The sequence below is a fragment of the Phyllostomus hastatus genome, unplaced genomic scaffold, assembly GCF_019186645.2.
Source record: "Phyllostomus hastatus isolate PE091 unplaced genomic scaffold, TTU_PhHast_1.1 phas_contig_40, whole genome shotgun sequence".
Taxonomy (NCBI): Eukaryota; Metazoa; Chordata; class Mammalia; order Chiroptera; family Phyllostomidae; genus Phyllostomus; species Phyllostomus hastatus.
This window is the reverse complement of record NW_025333872.1, coordinates 72,947,529-72,968,906: the sequence shown is the minus strand read 5'-3', so window position 1 is coordinate 72,968,906 and position 21,378 is coordinate 72,947,529. Positions and strand designations below refer to the sequence as shown.

The 21,378-nt window shown below is 34.0% G+C and overlaps 1 protein-coding gene across 5 annotated transcripts in view; it reads right to left on the bottom strand.

The window, feature by feature from the left end:
- LAMA2 (laminin subunit alpha 2) overlaps nt 1-21,378 on the bottom strand; it is a 517,841-nt gene that overhangs the window by 200,515 nt on the left and 295,948 nt on the right. For 3 of the 5 annotated variants that reach the window (XM_045842659.1, XM_045842661.1, XM_045842662.1), the window contains exons 15-18: nt 15,706-15,817; nt 10,311-10,364; nt 10,019-10,132; nt 5,942-6,069 (exon numbers count right to left, since the gene is read on the bottom strand). In XM_045842659.1, coding sequence (XP_045698615.1) covers nt 5,942-6,069; nt 10,019-10,132; nt 10,311-10,364; nt 15,706-15,817 — 408 coding nt within the window. The remainder of the gene's footprint in view (nt 1-5,941; nt 6,070-10,018; nt 10,133-10,310; nt 10,365-15,705; nt 15,818-21,378) is intronic. The other 2 variants (XM_045842660.1, XM_045842663.1) reach the window with 1 other exon arrangement.

The following is a 21,378-nucleotide window of genomic DNA, read 5'->3' as shown; positions in this document are numbered from 1 at the left end:
CTTCTCTCTTATCCAACCAGCCTTCAACCTACTCGTAAGAATTAAGTGTGATTAAACTTTTGGTCATATAAATACTTGACAGGATGCATTTAAATAAAAGTTCCTCATAAAATATAACTGTATTTGTGCTTCAATGTTCTTTAATCAATGTAGACTGAGGGTTCACTCCCTTATGGCTATAGTTGAAATTATAGTTATGAAGAAGATGGCATTCAAAACCAAAAGTAAAATGAAAGGAAGAAAAATTCATGGAAAACAAAAAAATGTCTATAGAATTTGTACTGGCAAATCAACAACTTGACCTGATTTTTGTGCATATACTATGTATGAATAGTATGTATGTGAACATATGTGTTTGTACTTATACAGAGAAATACATACATATAGATGCAACTAGCTTTGCTCCAAAAATAATTTAATTCTACCTATCAATATATGTACATTAAGATAAAGTGAATCAATAAAGTAAAGACAAAAAAGTACTAAAAAATAAGATAAAATCAAGGGTATGTTTAAAATGCAAAATGCATTTTTCACGTATGTTCATTTGATGGTGACAATCAGCATATGGCTTTCCTCACAGCTATAGCAAGAAGGAAAATTGTCTCTTGGGACTAAGATGTGATGGGAAATTAACACTCTTTTCATCACTGGCATACCATTTCCATCACCAGGGTTAGAAAATCAGGGCATGTCCTGTGTTTGCAGGCACCATGGGGAAGGAGAACTTTTAACTCATTGTGACCTGGAACACGTGGGTAGGGAAAGAGAAGCCAAAAGGGACGAGACACTGCAAACAGGTGAGACACAGCAGAGGACTGAGAGGAAGCAGAGACAGATGAAGGGAAGACTCATTTACTTCATGACTTTGGTTTGGGCCACATGAATTTTTAAAGTTTCTCCATATGTGTTTTCTTCTCTCAGTTTGGAGATCTCTGTTTTATACATTCTTAGGAGAATCATTAAGCAAACATATATGTCTCTAATTATCTTCGAATACTATGGAATCTGAATTAATGTCCATAGTTGGGTTTTGTAATTAGAATTGGGCTATTTTCCGTGCCTTTGGATACTATATTTCTCTAAGTCTGAACTTCTCATTCTTCAAAATGAGATAATATGACCTACCTGATAAAGCTTTTCATACTAAAAATATATGTCGGCAAATTCTTTGCATAGTGGCACAATAAATCATAGCTGTGATTTAATACTTTCGAATGTTTTGCTGAATTACATAGATTGTTTTTTAAATTTTAGGGTGTTTATTCACTTGTTAAATAATTAAACTTAAAATTTCTCATCCTGCTCTAGTCCTTAGTGTTGAGTTAGTGTAACAGCTGCCAAGTCTGAGTCATTTCTGTGGTGGACATTTATAGTTTGTCTAACACTAAGTTCTATTAATTTTTTTTTTTTTTTTGCTTCTCCTCAATGTCTCTGGAATTGTTTCTATTTCTATAGCCCCACTGGAGGAAACACAGAGAGGTGAATATATATGGGTTCTAATATTGGTTCTGCCACAAGCAAGCTCTATGATCGCAATCAAGTCATTTAATTTCTATGGAGTTTAGTTTTCTCTTCTGGTTTAAGGGACTAGTATAATATACCATAATCACCCATATGGACATAAAACACTATGTAGGAAAGTGCTCTAAATTATCTAATACACTCTAAAATTTCTAAGAAATGTTGAATGTTTCTGTAAATTTACATTGTGCCTTAGAATAATGTTAGAGAATAAGATTTCCTGTAAGAACTACTCATTTTAACAACAATAATTCAATGTGGCCCCTTGAGTGAGTCCATGAGTCAGCTCTAGAAGTGTTCCTTCCATTCTTTCAGAAATTTAAATGTTAGCATTCCTGAGGCACACAGAGAAATATTCATAACAATATTAATAGAGAGAACTCACTGAGTACCTGCCCTCTGTCCAGCCTTGTGCCAAGAATATCTCTAATTTTATTACATAACTGATAAAAAAATCTATGATTCTAATAATGTTATCTATTCAAACACATGCGTGTTCAAGGGCAGATAATCATATCTTTTTTCATATAATATTTAATCTATAAGTTATATGATATCAGAAATTAATGAATATACAACATTTGAAATATTTACAATTTTATTTACCTCTCTAGTTATAAATTTCACCACCCTGTTACACTCTATAGCTAGAATACATACTTACCAAGATGAGAGGGCTAAGCAAATAGTGGACACTGTGAACAGTTGATAAAGTTGATACTATATGTATAATCTAATTAGTATATGCTTGTCTATAGTCATACTTCAAAGTAAGTGTACGAATCTATCTCTATCTCCCTATATATTTGTTTTATTTAGCAACATGATTAGAAATTTAGAGCCAAAACACTTGTGATCTCTAAATTAATGATCAGGGATTAATAAGATAAATTATTAAGGTAAAATAATCACTAAACTTTACACTTATAAATGAAATTTGCTGATTTCTTTTTTCTTAATATGATACAACAATCATATATTCATATCAATGTATTAATATTTAACATATTCAATATATTATATTCAATTTATTCCTCTGAGTTTCTAACTCAGATTATAGCAGTAATGACTATTTAAAAGCTTTTTATAAAGGAGAATTCCCATAAGGCACTGTGCACCATTATTCAGTGATTTTCAATGAAAATTCAGGTTATTCGATTAAAATGGATTTTTCTCATTACAATTGTAAACTATATAAATTTCCAAGTTGTTCTAAACTTATAGGACTTAATAACTCTGAATATAAACTTTTAGAACTTTTAAAATAAATGAATTATCACAGTCCCTTCTTTCTATATGAAAATGCCCCATTTAAAGATGGAATTTAAAATAGGTTACTGTTCACAGAGAATAAGTAGCATAGGTGGTAGGTAGAAAATAGACAGGGGGAGGGCAAGAATAGTATGGGAAATGTAGAAGCTAAAGAACTTATGACACATGGACATGAACTAAAGCGGGTGGGAGAAAGTGGGTGGGAGAGGGTGTGCAGGGTGGAGGGGAATGAAGGGGAGAAATGGGACAACTGTAATAGCATAATCAATAAAATATATTTAAGAAAAAATAAAATAAAATAGGTTACTGTTCTATTCCCAGTTCTACTTGTAAGGATAAAATTATTAGTTAATAATTTAATAATTATCTAATGTGCATGTAACCCAGTTTGAAAATTAACAGACCTTTAAATACTTGGTGTAACTATTATTGATATTATTGAATTGTCTTTGTTTTTTTTTTAAATCAAAATCTGCTTAATTATACAAAATTGGAATACATGCACTTGTGGAAATACAATCATTGGGCCCTGGGACCTACATCCCTGTGACACTGATAGACAGTGTCTTAGTGCTTGCTGGCTTTCTTTTTCCTTTGAAAAACATTTAGAACCCATTGTTAAGGTAGAAGCAGAGTAAACAGAGAAGAATGCTCTACAATTGAATGCCTACAATTACACAAAGTTGTCTCCCTAACAATGCCTCTGCATTTATAGTCACGGTGGTCAGACTTGAGGAGTAATCCACAAACTCTACATATTCAATTAATTACATAATTTAAAAATGTATTAGGCTAGGATTCATATGGTACTATGAACGGGCAGCTCTGCTGGACTGATTCCTCTGTGAGTCCCTATGACTTGTGGATGAGAAGTGCAAAGCAAGTGAGGGGACAAATGCAATCCCACTGCTTTCTTCAGGGAAAGGTAGTGCTGAACAATGGGTTTCATGTATATTAGACGGTTCCAGAGAATTCATTCAGCCATAGTGAATAAGTAGGTCCACTACTACGTAGTCTAGTCGTTCAAAAATATACCCGAGAGCAAGGTTTGTGCCATATTACAGCCAACATAGGCCTGAATAATCATCAATTGCGGAGTTTAATTTGTCCTCCTATATTCATTATTTCCCAGTAGATTTCCCTTTTGCCTTCTTTCCCTTCTCTGACAACCTTGATTGCCAAAGCATCTTCAGTATTGTATCCGCCCAGGCTCATGCCCTAAACTCTGGAAATGATTTGGTCACTAATACAGATTAACTCAATTTCCCATTTAAGTGTTTTTAATGTTATCTCTTAAAATACAGTGTGTTAAAGAACTCCACAATACAGACTGTAGACAACTGGAAAGCACATGGACTTAAAATTCCAACTCTGATATTTTAGCATTTTATGACTTTGAGCAAATTACTTGATAATAGTTCCTATTTGGGGCTCACCATGTCCAATCACTGTTTTAGGTGCTTTGTGTCTTTTCTAATGTAATTCTCACAAGGGGCCTATGAGAGGATCCTATTATTACAGGACCTATTATAATGACAAAACTGAGACACAGAGAGTTTAAGTACATTTTCCATAGTCACACAGCTAGAAAGTATGGAACTCAGTTTTTAAATCCAGAAATTCTAGTTCCAGAATTGGTACTATAGTGCTATTTTCTCTCTAAGAGTCTTTTAAAAAAATCTATAACATGCAGGTTATAATACTTATTTTATTGGGTTGTTTTTGAGGGTAAATTAATACTAAATATAGTCCTTGACCTTAAGCCTGGCATATAATCATGTGTTTTCATTAAATATTACTTCTTTCTCCTTTTCCAAAAGGTGGAAAATTCTTACACAGGTGCACTGTTGGGAGGAGGATCAGGGTTCTATGTGGGCTGAAGAGTAAGAAGCATAATTCTAATGAGGACCTTAAACTTAACGACAGAATTATTCTTAAGTCTTTAGCTTGTAGTATTCACTGACTCTGGTTGGTAACAAAAGACTGTTTTCATTAGTAGTATCTCTGGAAAGACCTCAGAATATGACCAACCTGATAACACTTTCATATTTAAAAAAAAAACCTGTAGTGGACAGATTTCTTTAAAACACCATTATAAATTTTTCCTATGCAAGCATTATGACAGCATTTAGAAATAGTTGGGAAGTGCATCCCATAAAACAAAGTTTATTGGGCACTAAGCTTACCTTTAAGAAGCTTCTCAAAAAGTTCCTTACATATAATATTATAGTTATTTACAATTTTTAAGTAAAAAAATGTTCATTTTGGTTCAACATAGAATGCCCCATAAACAAATTATTTTGGTTTTAAGTTCCTGCATAGATATTTGTAAAGATGGCTCTCCTGAGGGAATGTGAAGTAGAGCAGTGGGAGCTGGAGTAAGTATTCCCTGAAAAGGTAAGGGAGAGAGGCAGATGGTATAAGAGGTTACTGTTTGGATGAACAACAGAAAAAAAAAAAAAAAGAGAGAGAGAGTGACAGAGAGAGGGGGAGAAAAGAAAAATGAAAGATTAGATGCTAATCATCATACCTATTTCAATATTCATATAATTCACAATATAACCCTTATCAATGTTTTAAGATAAGCTTATATATATTTAAATTGATATTTAAGATAATATGATAATATGATAACTAAGGAATAGGCCTGGTGATTTAAAGTCTACTAGATTGATCTCTCTTACCTTTTTGAGAGGTTTGTGACTTGTCCAAGACTCAGAAATCAATAGTGTGAGGCTAGGACCCAAAAGAGCAGTGGACTTACTAGTGGTCTTTTTATTACAGTGTAAAGATATGTGTGTTTCTATGTGCCTATGTGTGTGGGTGTGGGTCTGTGCAGGTGGACACGTGTATATGTCTGTAGAAAATACATCTGTTCTTTGGAATTGGTTTAAAAATTCTATTTGATTTCTGTCCTTAGGTACTAAATTACCTAAACTAGAGCTAAAGTATTAAAAATTTTGTTGAGTAAATAGCAATAACTTTAAATATTTTATCTTTTAAAAACTTACATTACTTTCCTGAGAATTTTGTGCATGTATTTATAATTTATTTATGAGTAACAAGAGAAAGGGTACATCCCATATAAAAGTACACTTACAGAATTGGATGGCCAGCTCATTAGAGGGGTCAGTTTGTTACTCACTTATTGGATGGGGTACTGAGTGGACAGGCACAGGGCTGACAGTCTTCAGAGGTCCCTTTAGTAGGATCGCCATAGAAACCAGGAAGACATTTGTTGCAGTATGGGCCACCTGTGTGATCCTTACAGTTCTGAGAGAGAGATGCACATCAAAGTTTATTATTTTGGTCTCAAGCAATAGCATGTTACCAAAAATAGGTCCACAGAGTCATTAGTCCATTCCCTGCCAGGATGAATAATTTTCCACATTAAATGGTCAATTTTACAGCTGGGAAATAGCACTGAAAGTTAATTTAATATCTAGCTTAGAAACTACATGCTAGTTTCAGTACATGCATACTTACACAAAGATGACTAAAACTTACTATAAATTTTTTTATAATACAGTTCTTATTTCCCTCTTTCTTTAGATTGTAATTCTTTTCTTGAGGAAATACATATGATTATTCATGCATGTGTATGCATGTACAACTATACAGCCTTAGTAAAAATGTTCAATGGAAACTGCAGATGATTCTAGGTAAAAATTCAATTGTTCAGCTTAAAACTGCTGATTTAATAAGAACTGTGCTAATTATACAAATCATCTGGGACTATAGCCCTCCTACTTCAGAGATTAATTTGGACCTCAGGGGACTCTGATGATTTGCAAAATGCATTAATGTATTACATCTGTGAGGGGCTTGTTTGACTCACATTTAAATAATAAAAATAATGAAACAATTTTAAATATATTCTAATACATATTGAAACCACAAGGCACATAACAATTTCCCTTAGACGAATTTTTAAAAACTGAAACTGCATTTTTCTGTCAGTTAGTATTTATTGAACCCATGTCATTTTCAAAAAATTAAAAAAATAAAAATAATTTCCATCTTGATTTATTCATGTTAATTAAAGTGCATTCATCAGTTCAGGCTCTGTTCGCAAAGCTCATCAAGGCTGGTTTAAAGGTGAACAATCCAGTTAATCTAACAACGGAATTATCTACAAAGTTTCCAACGGCACAATTTGATAAATTTGTATCATGTTTTGACAACCTGTGGACATAACTTACTTCTTCAGCCTCCAATGGTACAGTAAAACATAGCTGATACCTACTAAATATCATATAGTATGGATTTGTTATGACCTGAAATGCATTTTTGATTTTACAAACATATAAAATTATGTTTCTTATCATGTTGAAAAGACTTTGTCAGAGCTTAAGGGTATAAACCTTTATTTTTATGATCAATGAACAAATAGGAAATAGTTAAAACTTAAATTCATTTTTCAAAAATTTTAAAAAAGTTTTTATTCATTTATTTTTAGAGAGATGGGAAGGGAGGGAGAAAGAGGAGAGAAACACTGATGTGCAAGAGATGCACTGACTAGTATTAAAATGCCTCTTTAAATTAATATGTCTTTAAGGTATTTTAAATTTATTCAGTAACCATTTTTCAAAGACAGCATAGGGTTAATGTCACTATCAACTGTTGCATAAATAATAGTATATTGGATAGAATGTGCAAAACTTGGCTCAATTTGAAAAAAAGGCTTCTTTGATTTCATCTTTGAACTAGTTCCTTTCAGTTTTCAAGTTTAGCTCAAGTTGCCTATTACTAAAAATATATATATTCTTTTTGCAATATTACCTATTGTCAGAATGATATAATCAAAACTGTATCTTCAAGGACATCTTAAAAAATAAAATCATAACACTGTCTGAAACTTACTGAAAATGGTATTTCTAGAACATAACTGTAAACCTTGTGGGACCTAGAGACATTTTTGTTTAACTACTGAATTTAAAGGAAAATTAGCATGTAGCAGCTTCTTAAACTTCCTAATGTCATATTTCATTTCATGGAAATAATCAAACTAATTTTAAACTCAAATTTTTTTTCCATTGTAACTGCAAAGCAGCCTTAGACAACAACATAATGGAAACCAAAACTGTACAAGATGAAAGGTTCACTCTGATTATTTCACTCTGGTTACTTTTACACGTGCCCTACTACAAAAGTGCTTTTCAAATGTCTGTTCATATCATATATCACAGGAACAATGAGAAAGTGAGAGTATGCAATTTTCTCATGTGGCTTTGAATGTTTCCTGGGTCACTTCAAATGTACTCTGAGTTAAAATGACTTTTTTCATATAGGCCCACACACACTATAGCAGAGTTCTGGGTTTTGACCTGATATCAAGATATACTTTAGTTAACTTCTAATCAGATTTCAAAGTCAAGGTAACTAAAAAGCAGTTTATCTATAAATTTCATAATGTATCTCTTTAATGGTAGGGGAAAAACACAAGCTAAAGAATGGATCCACGGAATAGTAAGAATGCCCTCGATGGGCATCATTCAGATATTTTTTTCTTTGTGGATCCTATCAGAATCAATGTGCTCAAAGTGAGATGTCAGTGCTGACAGAGCAACACCATCTTACATGGAGCGCAGTGGGAAGTCTCCAGAAAACATCTTAAACGATCATCTGTTTACCACCTACAATGGAAACCCCAGAAAACACCAGATTCTGCTTGTCATCAAGATCTCCCCTGTTTCTTGAAGGTTCCTCTGTTATTTGAAGGTGGGCTTCTATCTCCCTGTCCAAGAAATAGTCAATAAACTATATGTTCTTAGTAGAAAGCCTCAAATAATTACTGCTCCCTCCCTTTCACTCCTAAAATTATGCTGAATTAAACTACTTTATTCTAAAAAAAAAGCAAAACAAAAAATAAAAATGACTTTCATTCTTGGAAATATCACAAAACCAAATGGGCCAACAGCATGATCTGATTTAATACTAATGAATTCAACATGAAATATTACTATTGGGAACATTACAAGTCTAGTACCATGATATATTTATTTTTGTCTTTTTAGGTTTAAGTAAAGCAAATCCATATCAGTTTTAGGCTGAATATTTCCTACTGCATGTCAGTGAAGTATTTAAGGGTAACTCAATATTTTTCCCAAGGTACATTTTAAAAGTCTTACGGTATAATTAAAATCAAAATCACTTAGTCTTTCTATTCATGAAAATGCCATTTCAAAAATCTACTGCTCTGCAAATTCAGACTATCATGCTTTATACCTCAATGCAATTAACAAAATCTTATATAGGGAAAATAGAAAGAGCATCAATAATCCTAAATGCCACATTACATGGAAACAAAAGCCCTGAATTTTCATTCTGGATTTTTCCCAGAAGCTTTTAAGTGGAAGGAAAAAAGGCGGTGGGGGAATGAGCAAGTGACAGAAAGAACATTAAGAAATACAGAGAACAGAGTCTGTCTTAGATTCTACAGGGAGATGAGAGTATGATATCCTCCTAAACTGGCACCACTTCACATTGTGTTTCTGCGAGACTAATGAAATGAGAAGTGCCGTTTCAAGCTTCATGCCATGTCAGACAATATAAGACTAACATGCCCTTGAGTTGATCAGAATGGCCTATTCAGCATAATTCTCTAGCCCAAAGCCTTCTTAGCAGGATAGAAAGTGCTTTGGAGAGCTGTTTTGCTTGTTAAGAGTTCGATTTAATTGTACAAGTAAACAGCTCTGATGAATATGCATTGCATATATTTATTATTTTTTATCTACATATGTATTTAATTAAATGCTGAACTTTTAAACTAAAAGAACATGCTATATGCTCTCATTTTCAACGTCAAAAATTATGCCTAGTACATAGGTCATATTTCACTTTTCATGTTATGGGGATATAAATCATTTCCTGCTAGAGAAGTACAGTCTGGTTTTGGTAGATTTATGGTAGGGATAAAACCATCTACATTTATGGTAGATCTGTATTTCAGTCATTAGTTATATTTTATTTTGATGTATCTGACCCTAATTCAATTTTTAGATGAAGATGAGTAAACACTTCCTAATACCTGTTATTTAGGGAGAGTACAAATGAAAGACCACTCTCAACTTGCAACTCAGTGCAGTATAATGATCTCCGTCAAATCATTTCTTGACTCAAGGGTTTAAGGTCTGAAAGGCAGTGATGGGATTGGATTGTAGGACCTGTCGAGGTGACATCAGCCTTGTCTGCCAGCATCCACAGAGAAGAAAGCACTTACCAGGCATTCTCCGGTAATATCGTCACAGGACTCTGCGTGGCCAAAGCATTGACACGGTTCACAGATGCCACCAAAAATAGTGCCATTCACTCGTCTGTGCCTAGGCCAGCAAGACTAAAGGAAAGATAAGGTTTGGAGTCAGTTTCAGATTTTTTTTTAAGTTTGTCTTGTCTTTTTTAGATAAAGAAAAATATTTAGGCAGCGAACTCAACAAATGTGCTTGTCAAAGCATTGTCGTTGTTGAAACATTGCCACAGAGCTATTCCTCCTGACTTCGAGGCTTCGTACTGACCTGAGCGTTATTGGCAGATATGAGATTAGAGGAAGCATTAGCTTGGTGTCTCTTCTGAAATGGCAAAATAAAGCAGAGATATAAAGAACCGAAATGTGACAGTCTTGAAGTAAAAAGCACAGATAAAAATAGAAGGAAAAGTATGGGGAAAAAAGCAGCTGACATAAAAGGATTCTTAAGAGAACCTTAGCCTATCTTAGCACGTAAGCTCATCCCAAGGAATGTCGATTCTCTGGAATGCACTGCCTTTCCCACATACAAACTGCCCTTAACACCGCCACTTTCAGAAAATCCTTGCAATGATTTGGAAGGTAGCACCAACTCTTACATTTGATCACATACACTGCAAACTTCTACACGTATATAAATCCTATCTTTCATTCTTAATTTCTTTCATCCTATTATGCTATCTCAACTTTGCACCAAATAATTTATGATTTATTTACCATATGTTCCCTTGTTATTTTGTTTTATGGTGTTATTCTACTAGCACTCTTGTATTCATTTCTTTTTTTAAAGTATGAAACACTGTATCACATGAAAACAGAAATCTGATTTAAAAAGAATATTTGGGTCTTAGAATACCTCTGTGTCAGGGCCAGCTCTAAGAACACCATTGCCCTTCATTACATTTCTCTTCTGTAGGGGTCACTACAGACTGAACGGGGCACGAGATTAGGCAGGTGGGGTGCAAATACTGCTGTCCTCTAGGAGCTTTTAATTTCCCTCAAGTTACAATTGCATTCTGTGCGTTATTTACTTTATTTCTGGGTGGGTAACTACAACATATCATGAAAAGGCCTTTGTTCCCAGTTCAAAATGAAAACAACAGAGAAATCATTGAAGTAATAAAGTACATAGAATTGTATTGTGTATTGTTAGAAATGTTCCTTCTGCCTGAGGATATGAGGACTCTTAAATTGGAACATTGATAACAAACACATAAAAAAGCGATGTGCTCATACTTCTTGTCTGAAAGAAAAGTAAAAGTAACCTTCCTCTTAATTTGGGTAGGTCAAAAAGGAGGGGTTAATTTTCTATCCCTCTCTAATAATTTCTCCCCACTAAAAGTTTTGCTACCCTATAATCTCTCCTACACTGTAGAAGAGATTTCCCTCTGTAATATATATTTGTAAAAAAAAAGTGGGGAGCTAGGTATTCAGAAAGAGGTAGAAATTAAGGGTGTTGATAATAGGGAGAGAACTGATGCAATGTTTTTAGGACAGATACGCATAGAATTGTCATTAATGAGCTTTATTTTCATACTTTGTAAATGTACTACTCATATTAAATCCTCTTAAACTTCTAAACTCCTTAGCTCTCTCTCTCTCATCCAGTGATTTCACCTCATTAGTCACGGAGACATTGGAAGCCACAGGAAGCCATCCTTCCAGAAGCACAAGAGTTTATCTCATTGCCCATGTTCCCCTCTGGAGCATGGGGGTTGGGGCTGGCAGGGTTCCTTACCCTCTCAAAGGAATGTCACCCCACTTGTGATCTTTATCTATTGTTTTCCTAGTACTCCCTCTGTGCTACATCAGTAATAGTTTTCTTTTCTATTGGATCATTTGAAAATATGATCTAGTATCCCCACCAAAAATTAACTAATGGAAATAACAAAAATGACAAAATTATTTCTTTAATATCCCATAACTTTCCAGTTACCTGCTGGCTTTTCTTTTCAGTAAAAGTACTCTCAAAAGGCTTTCTTCCTCACTTCCCTTTCATGCTTCTTTATTCTATGCTAACCCATTTTGTGCAGCCACCACTCACTTAAAACTACTCTTGTGCGTGCCACCAAATTTCAGGTAGCCAAATCCAATGGGCAATCCGCCCTCTCGTCCACATTGGTTTAGTTGATTCCTTTCTCCCTCGACACCTTGTTCTTGTAACTTTCATGACCTCACAGTCCCCAAGTTTCTGACCTATCCCTTTGCTGTCTCTTCTGCTTCCACTTCGCTTCTCTTTGTCAGGAGCTCCTGGAGACATAGTCATTTTTCTCTTTTTTATCACATGCTCTGCTAAGGAATTGTACGCAGTCCCACAGTTGATGAGGCCTTCCAAACACATATCTCTAGACCAGACAGACATTCAAAGTCCAAGACCTGCATACTCTAATTGTACATTGAAACCTATACTTCATAGGGTTTTTCATCCCTAATATTTCTAAAATGGACTGCTGATTTCAACCCCACCCCTCCAGCTATTCTTCACCCAGTCTTCTCCAGCTCAGTAAATGGCACTTCCAATTCCTCAAGCTAGTAATCTGACTCATTCTTAAATTCTTTATCTAACTTTCCGTTGGCATTTGGTCTATAAAACACAGGTAGAATAAACACATCTTCCCACCTAGCCTGCCATTATCCCAACACAAACTATTATTATTATCACTCTCTTCTGCCACAGTAGCATATTAACCATTCTTGTCCTCTATAATATGTTTTCATACTGTAGCTACAATAACTTTTTAAAAAAAATGTAACTCTGATATGGCACCATTCAGCTTAAAGCCTTTCAATGATTTTCCATTGCACTTAGAATAAAATCCCATGGATGCAAAGCTCTGAATGGCCTGCTCCTCCAAACACACCTGCACCACTCTCTCACTTGCTTACTAAGTAAGCACCAGCCAACTTGCTCCATTTCAGACCCCTGCAGACTCCAAGCTCTATTCCACTTTCTCATCAGCTCCTTTTGTATAGCTGACCCTAAACTCAGGTTAGCTGTTACCACCTCGGAGAGCCTTTCCTGATGACTGTTTATAAAGTAGTACTTTCCATTTAATTTTCTGACAGCCAATTTTCAGTATCTCTATGGAAGCACCTGTTTACTTTCTTCATGGAGTTTTATCACATTTATTTAATTCGATTCCTGGCATATTGTCTAACTTTTCACTAAATGTAATGTCCTGGAAAGCTGGGACCATATCCACATTGTTCACGTTATCATCCATGTCCAAGGTCTTGAATGTCTCAAAATACGTGACCATTAATATCTGTTAGCTAAATAGAAGTATAGATACTTCTATGAGTTGGTTAATATTTCCATCACACAGAAGAGAAAACTGAGATTTGAATTTAAATGCTTCTTTCTTTTCAGTATCTCACTTTGCTTTCACTTTCTCACTTGTCCCACCTGTCAAGTGAAATAAATTATGGCGAGACTGGAAAACAGAAAGTATTTGAAAGATGAACTGTAGAGGAACTTGTAAGTCAAGTAGAAATGAAAAAAAAATGCTTCTGAATAAACATTGTGGCTCCAAGTAAAAAAAAGAGGATAATTTTATAATGGGGTCACTTGATTGGTTTCTGGCAACCTAGTTGTTAAGGCATCAATGGTCTGTGGAATTGACTCAGTTCTTGAAAGGTATGTGGGTACCAGTGATAACAAAGCTAGAGGTCCTGGCCTTATGAACTCAGTACAAAATCAAATAAAATCAGGAAAGGATAGGAATGACTAATAGTGAGTCTAGGGATAGGAAGTTTTGATAGAGAAGGAATTACTAGAGAGTAGAAATATGGCAGTCTAACAGAAACTCTAGAGTTCCAGAATTCATCGCCTTTGATTCAATTACATTATTTTGTAGGCTTCAAAATAACTTTTTGTATCAAATAATTATTATGTGAGAGGCAGAGGAAGCTTTTCTTATTCTTCCAAAATAGAATTTTGACTCTTCTATACTTGCATGCTACTCTCTTCCTACCTAATTGTTAGCATTTGTTAGCTACAATTTCAGGTTTTTCACTCCAGGATATTTTCTGTGACATCTCTCTCCACTGGAATTGTTCATGTCTTTGAATGACTGTTGCACTTATGTTCTATACCACTTACTGGCCTCCTAATTATATAGTGCTGTAATCCAATTTTGCGTAGGTATTTGTTCTTTCTCCCTAAACAGATTGTTAGTTCTGTAAGGACAGGGATTATGATGTAATCTTCTTGATAATCCCCTCAGCATCCAGTGAATCATTTACCAAAGGCTCTCAATAAATATTTTTGAAGAGGGGAAAGAAGAAACAAAAAGTATAGCCAATTAAACAATTCTAATATTCAGACAATTTTGTATTAATGGGCATTTGGAACTTGTATAAAAGAAGATGAAGAATTACTGAGAATTACTAATGTGGGAATAAGTGTTAAAGCAAGAATAGGATCAAGGTATTTATTATTTCAACTGAAAAAGGAACTTAAATGTTCAAAGAGAGTTTTCTGGTTTGAAATAAAAACTGGTTGGCTCAATAAAAGAATATGTTTCATTAAATACAGCATGTATTTTAAATGTAAAATTAAATTTTGGTTGACAGAGCTAATTCATTTCCATGATTATATTTCTCTTCTTTACATGAATTTTGGGAAAGTGAGTGCTTCAATGAATTACATTTAGTTTTATTCTAGATAGGTACATCTGAGCCCCATTAAAGAAAACACATTTTGTCACAAATATGAATCTAAACCCTGTGTATGCTCTTGAAGCATGTGTTATTTTAAAGCACAAGAGAACTGACAAAGCAACGCCTAGAGTATTTCTATAAATGGCATAATGGGGTAGTGTGCTGAAGTGGAACATCTTGGCACAGTCAAATGATTCCTTAAAAGCTCCATTTCTAAGAATTTAAGCGCCTATTTATCTGCAAGCCATGCTTTCTATTAGGAAATTGGTGTTTGTGACTTTTGATCAGGTTTCAAGTAAAATCAATTTTCAAACTTCCTAAAGAATTTACATTGAAATAAATAAAAATTATTACCTTTAAATGACACATTGTGGTCATTAAGTAAGAAACATTAATATCACCATGAATCTAGAATATTGAGACAACAATAAACGTCTCGAATTTTACCTAAATGATAACAAATCAAAGACCTGTAGGGAATTTTCTAGATCAAGGTATTTCTTCCATGTAGTATGCTCTTGATATTTTAAAGATAGTGTCCTTTTAGATGACTGTGATTTTGCTGTATTCTTAGGAATAAAGTAGAGAGAGAGAATGGCACACAAGAATAGTAAATGGAGAAAAAGCAAAAAAAAAAGAGTGCTAAATTTCTGGCATTATGGTGGAAATAAAGAGAAAATATTTTGAAACATATTTGTTATCATCCATTCTATTTTTCCACCAAATAGGGAACAAACACTTATGAAAACATCACATTTTCAGCTACAGTAAGGCAACATATCTCCAAAAGAAACATAATTTCAAGAAGACATTATGTGAGTTGCACTCTGTTTGAAAGCCATGGCTTTTTGGCAGACATTCCATTTCCTTCAAGTAATATACTATCATTTGTTTGGGCCATCTTGAGTATAAAAAAACAAGCAAACTAGCCTCTTTTTAGAACAGTTGATTGAAAGACATGATGAATGACCTTCGAATGCACTAAGGACATATTTCAAACTTACTTCACAAGAGGATCCAGTGTACCCCTGTGGACACTGGCAGACTTCCACAGCTGCTGCAAAGCTTCCTTCAGTTGGATAAGGCACAGCAGACTCAAGGCCAACAGAACTCAGCCTGGGGCAGAGGGAAGAGGACATGGTAAATAAGAAAACAAGCTCCTAGGTATTATACAGTTTGCGGAATAGTATAGTGATATTGATGTAAATATAAGCAAATTCTGTGCTGAAAAGGCTAAAGAATGCCCACAGTTTGAAGCTCTGGTCATTCATTATATTAGGTGAAGCCTGCCCAGTCAAAAGTGCTCACAACTACTATCACCATCAAATGTTGAAGAGATATGAGATTATTCTTGCTCATTTCTTATTTTTTGGGTGTGTTTTGTTTCCTTTTTTTTTTGAGAGTTAAAATCACATGTTTGGAAAGATACTTAAAACATAAAACATTCATGTGACTGACTTATTTAAACCAGAAAAGCAGAAGGAGACAATAGGATGAAGTAGAGAAAGAGCATGGTGCACAGGATTAAAACATAGAGAGAAAGCATGAAAAGCATATTTAGTCTCAGCCATTCTTTTGAGAGAAAAGGTAGGAGAGAGAGAGAGAAAGTTATATGTGTTTGTTTGTTTTTTTTTTCCCTCAAAAATAACCCTGGCTGGCGTAGCTCAGTGGATTGAGAGTGGGCTGGGAACCAAAGTGTCCCAGGTTCAATTCCCAGCCAGGGTACATTCCTGGGTTGCAGGCCATAACCCCCAGCAACCGCACATTGATGTTTCTCTCTCTCTCTCTATCTCCCTCAGATGTTTCTCTCTCTCTCTATCTCCCTCCTTTCCCTCTCTAAAATAAATAAATAAATATATAAAATCTTAAAAAAATAAATCTGCACACTGGTAGGTAAAAGACAAGCATTCTCAAATGTTTAGTTGAACTAATTAATTTGTCTTATGCTTAAACTGAATTCATTGTTTTCTGTGTCTATGGGTTTTATTCTATCAGTACTTCTTTCCAGTCTGATTTTAGCAGAGTGATTTGATATAACTTATTAGTTTCAGGAAAAGCCAGTTTGGCTAAATTGAAAAATGCTGTTACATGAGTATATGCATATTGCGCGTGTATTTCCTTCCAAAAAATTATGCAAATGATATACAGTCACAATTTAAATAAATGTTATTGTGTAGTATTGGTTTTTCTTCACTTTAAAATATAAGATCTTTTTAAACACTTCATCTTTAAGAAAACAAACTCAGGGGTCAGACCAGGATTCATGCCCTGTCTCTGACATTTTCCAGTCCTGTAGACAAGGGGAAATTACTTAAACTCTCTAGGCCTCAATATCATCATCTAGGTAGTAGAGACCATATGAGTCCATATATGATGAGCTTGATAAAAGGATTAAATTAAATAATGAAGTTCTTGATATAAGACATAACACATGTGGTTGATTATTAGTAGGTATTTTATATTCTCATTTACAGTAGACACAGAATAGAATACTATTTGTATCCCCCAAACTAGCTTTCTTGTCATTTTAATGAATCAAAATAAATTTTAAACTGAAGAGCACAAATTAAATGACTGCTATTGATGCATAATGATAATTATTATTTAAAAAATGCTTGCTAGACCTCCATATCATATCACATAACATCTTTTAAACATAAGAAAGATGCAACTGACTCTTGCTAGGGCACACATTTTTACTTGCTTTCTCCAGAGTGGTGGTAGATTTTTATTGATTGGCAATTCGCTGTTACCAAAAAGCTTGCCAGTTTTGGGAATGTACCCTATAATCAAGCTAGAGAACAAAGCTCATTAAATGTATCCAAAAAAGAAAAAAAGAAAGAAAGAAAACCCTCTAACAAATCTGTAAGCTTGTGGGCAACAAGTTTCTAAAATCTTTGTTGTTATTACCTCCACTTTACCAATCCTGGACCTTTGATAGTATCTTGAAATATATGTATGAATCCATACAACATCAAGAAGCAGAAAATAAAATGTAGTTCACATTTGAGAAAACAGGCATTTGGATGTCATAGCCAAGTGTTAAAGTGCTAGTTGGCATCCTTAAAAGACAAGCAGATTATTTTAGCTACAGATTAACTCACGCAGCACTATTTTTTTGAATGCATTCTTCTCTGGGTTACAGCTTGGAAAACCTGGCAGAAGGTCTGAAACTGGTAAGGATTAAAAAATCACTGGTTTACAGTGATCAGGTTACATAGAGATTTTTGGAAAATCTCTGAAAGGTCATTTTTTTCCCGTTAAATAACTTGTATATGAAGTGTCACCAGAAATTCTTTCTTTTTTAAAAAAATTGAGGTGAATATTCATATAAAATAAAATTAATCCCTTTAAAATGTTATTTAGCCCAGTCACAATGTTGTTCAACCACTAACTCTAACTAGTTTTGAACAGTTTCATTAGCTGCAAAGAAAACCCTATTTAAGCAATCATTCCCTGCACCACTCTTCTCCAACCCCTGGTAAGCCTAAGTCCGCTTTCTGGGTTTTCCTCTTCTGGATATTTCATACAAATGGAATCATATAATATGTTATTTTTGTGTTTGGTTTCTACTAGCACAATATTTTGAAGGTTCATCCATGTCTTAGTATGTATCAATATCTCATTCCTTTTTATGACTGAGAAAAACTGTATTTTGTGAATACACCATGTTTTGATTATCTATTCATCTGCTGATGGATGTTGGACTGTTTCCATTTTTTGGCTATAAAACAGTACCAGTGTAAACAAATATTTTTTGTACAAGTATTTTTTGAGTACCATTTTTAATCCTTTTGGGTATACACATGGGGGTAGAATTTCTGTATCTGGCAATTTTTCTTACCACAACGTATGCTTTGGAAGAGTTACTAAACTAGCAACGGTTTTTGCGTATGTTTACGTGAGCTGATGAGCTACTCCTTGAGAGCAGAGATCCTGTTGTGCCATCTATATATCCAGCTTGATCATCTCCATATATGCTAAGTGCACTTTTGTTGGATTGAGAGATAGACAGAAGGATAAATAAATGCTGAATACATGGCCAGATGGATGAGTGAATGGGTGGATACAATACTAAATACGTACCTACATATATTCATGAATAAGTGAGTGGATAGATGAATGGAATGCAGTTATATTACTAATAACTAGTAACATACTCCATGACAAACAATACACTGAGCTTAGTATCCACATTTCAGATGAGTAAAATGAGATAAATAGAAGACATTACTTATTTGATCAGACAAAGAAAATATACTGAACTGTTAGAATCAGGTCTTCAGGTCAAAGGCCAGAACTCATATGAATGTATTGTGACACCTAATTGCCTGCAATTAATGGACTGTCACATGAAAAACTTATATTTATGATCACTGTAATTTCAGAATTACATGATTTTATGATTACTATACTAGTAATTTATTATATGAAAGACTATCACAATTTACTAAATAGCAGATTAGTCAATTGTATATAGTTATAGTCCCAGGGTTTTCAATATAAAATTGACAAGGAAAATATAAGGAAAGTATTAGAGAGTTACAAAATAAAATATAAGTAATTGAGTACTTTAAGAACAATTTAAAATATAACAAAACAAAAACAGAAATATATTCAATGAACAGACAAATTTCATTTGTCTTTGAGCAACAGATGTTGCTTTCTTTAATCTATGAAACCATTTTGAGCTATGAGAAATTTCATCACGTAAACATCTTTCCCAGCAATATCCCATATTAGCATTCACTGAGCAATCCCAATGTTCATTAGGTTCTGCTATTTGTTAAATGAGATTTTAATGTGCTTTACAGTTTTCAGTGTTACTCATGAAGAAGGCTACAGTTTTAGTTTTTTTCCTTTAATATGGTCATTTTCTTTTCTTGAGACCAGGCTGCATTCATTTAAATACATAATGCTGATAATAATAAACTACTAAAGTTTAGAGATGCATGAACTATAAAAAATTTGCCAACTAAGTCAAATGTTTTAGCTGGCTATTTCTCCTTATTATTACAATGTAGATACACAGATGGGCTGGTGGATGAAGAGAAAAGACATAGATATATTAGTTAGTAATAAAATTGTAGAAACATTGTCTTGTACTGACTTAAAGGTTGTTCTCAATATTTTTATTTTACTACATTTTCCACCAAAGTTAGATATATTATGCTTCATTAAAAAGTAAAAATTAAAAAAAAATGAAACAAGATTTTTATCTTAAAACTTTGTAAATTAATATTTTTTCTATCCATTTTTAAATATTGACCTTCATTTAATTTTATTTAAATACATGTTATTTTGGGATAGCCACCATAGATACACATTTTGTGGCTTTGTTCTATTTTGTTTTGTCAAAACATAAGGTGGTGACTCAGAATTCTTTTTAGCCTCTATCTTGCATGGTCTCCACTAGGTACTGAATTTGAGGAGCCTGATAATTTCTACTCCATTCCTAAGATGGTAAACTCATTCAGTGGCCCTGGCAATGCCTGAGTGGGCCAACTAACAAGGAGCTAAACATTTTCCCCAAGGCTTTTCAATCCCACATCAAAGCAGGGAAATAATGAACAGAATTTGATACTTTTGCAGCTCCTAATCAAAAATATATTAAATATTAATGTCAGAATTCATCTCTTCCTACCTTAGTCCTACCTGCGTGCACTCTGCACACTTCTATTACACTATTACACTGTTGTAAATGTATGTCAGCCTTTCATATTGGGCTTCACCTTCTTTGAATTCAATGATCATTTATCTATCTTTGTATCCCCTTTACTTAGCCTAGAACTATCACATCACATTAATTATTATGCACTGAGTGTCCGCTATCTTCTGTGCATTATAATGTAAGCCTGACAGACATCTCATTTAAGGGACCATTGAACCCAACATAGTAATTGTGTTCCTGTCCACATTTACAAATGAAGAATCTGGGTCTCAGAGAAGTGCTGTGTCCATATAATACAGATAGCAAATGGTGCAGCACAAATCAGATCCAAGTGTGACTCCTAAACCAGCGATCATCATGTTACCTTATGTTGCCTCCTAACTCATGCCGGATAGCATGGCAGGTGTTTGGGATACATCATTTTCTTACTTAGCCTTCAATCTTGAAAGTTAAATATTGTTTCTGCTATTTTATAGAAGAGGGAATTGAGACTTTAGAAAGATACACAGGGAAGGTGCTCAGTAAATGTTGGCAGATTGAATGAATACAATATTTACAGAACAGATTTGGGAGGCAGTCAAAGATTATGGGGAGCAAACACAGGTGGGCTTAGATCCTGGCTGAGCCTGTTACCCACAGTTTGGTACTTAGCAATTGCATGCATTTATCAAGTCCTAGAGTCCTCATCAGTATAATTTCTGCAAATTATACAGGTGGTCACCTGCATCATTAATTTCAAAAGAAAATATTATATTGACACTATTTCTGTAATCAGCAAGACCCTTTTTTATATGGTATTTTTCTAGATTATTTACTATATAAATATTGAGAAATATTTTTGATACCAAAAAGTCCTCCAAATTTACTCTGAAAGTGATGTAAAAACATCTTGCCTTAAAAAATTATGTATTTATTTTAAAGCAAAATAGGTACATGAGAGCATCACAATAAAGTTATGATGGCTCAGTTATGCTGTGGTAACAACTCTAAATTCTCAGTGGGTTAA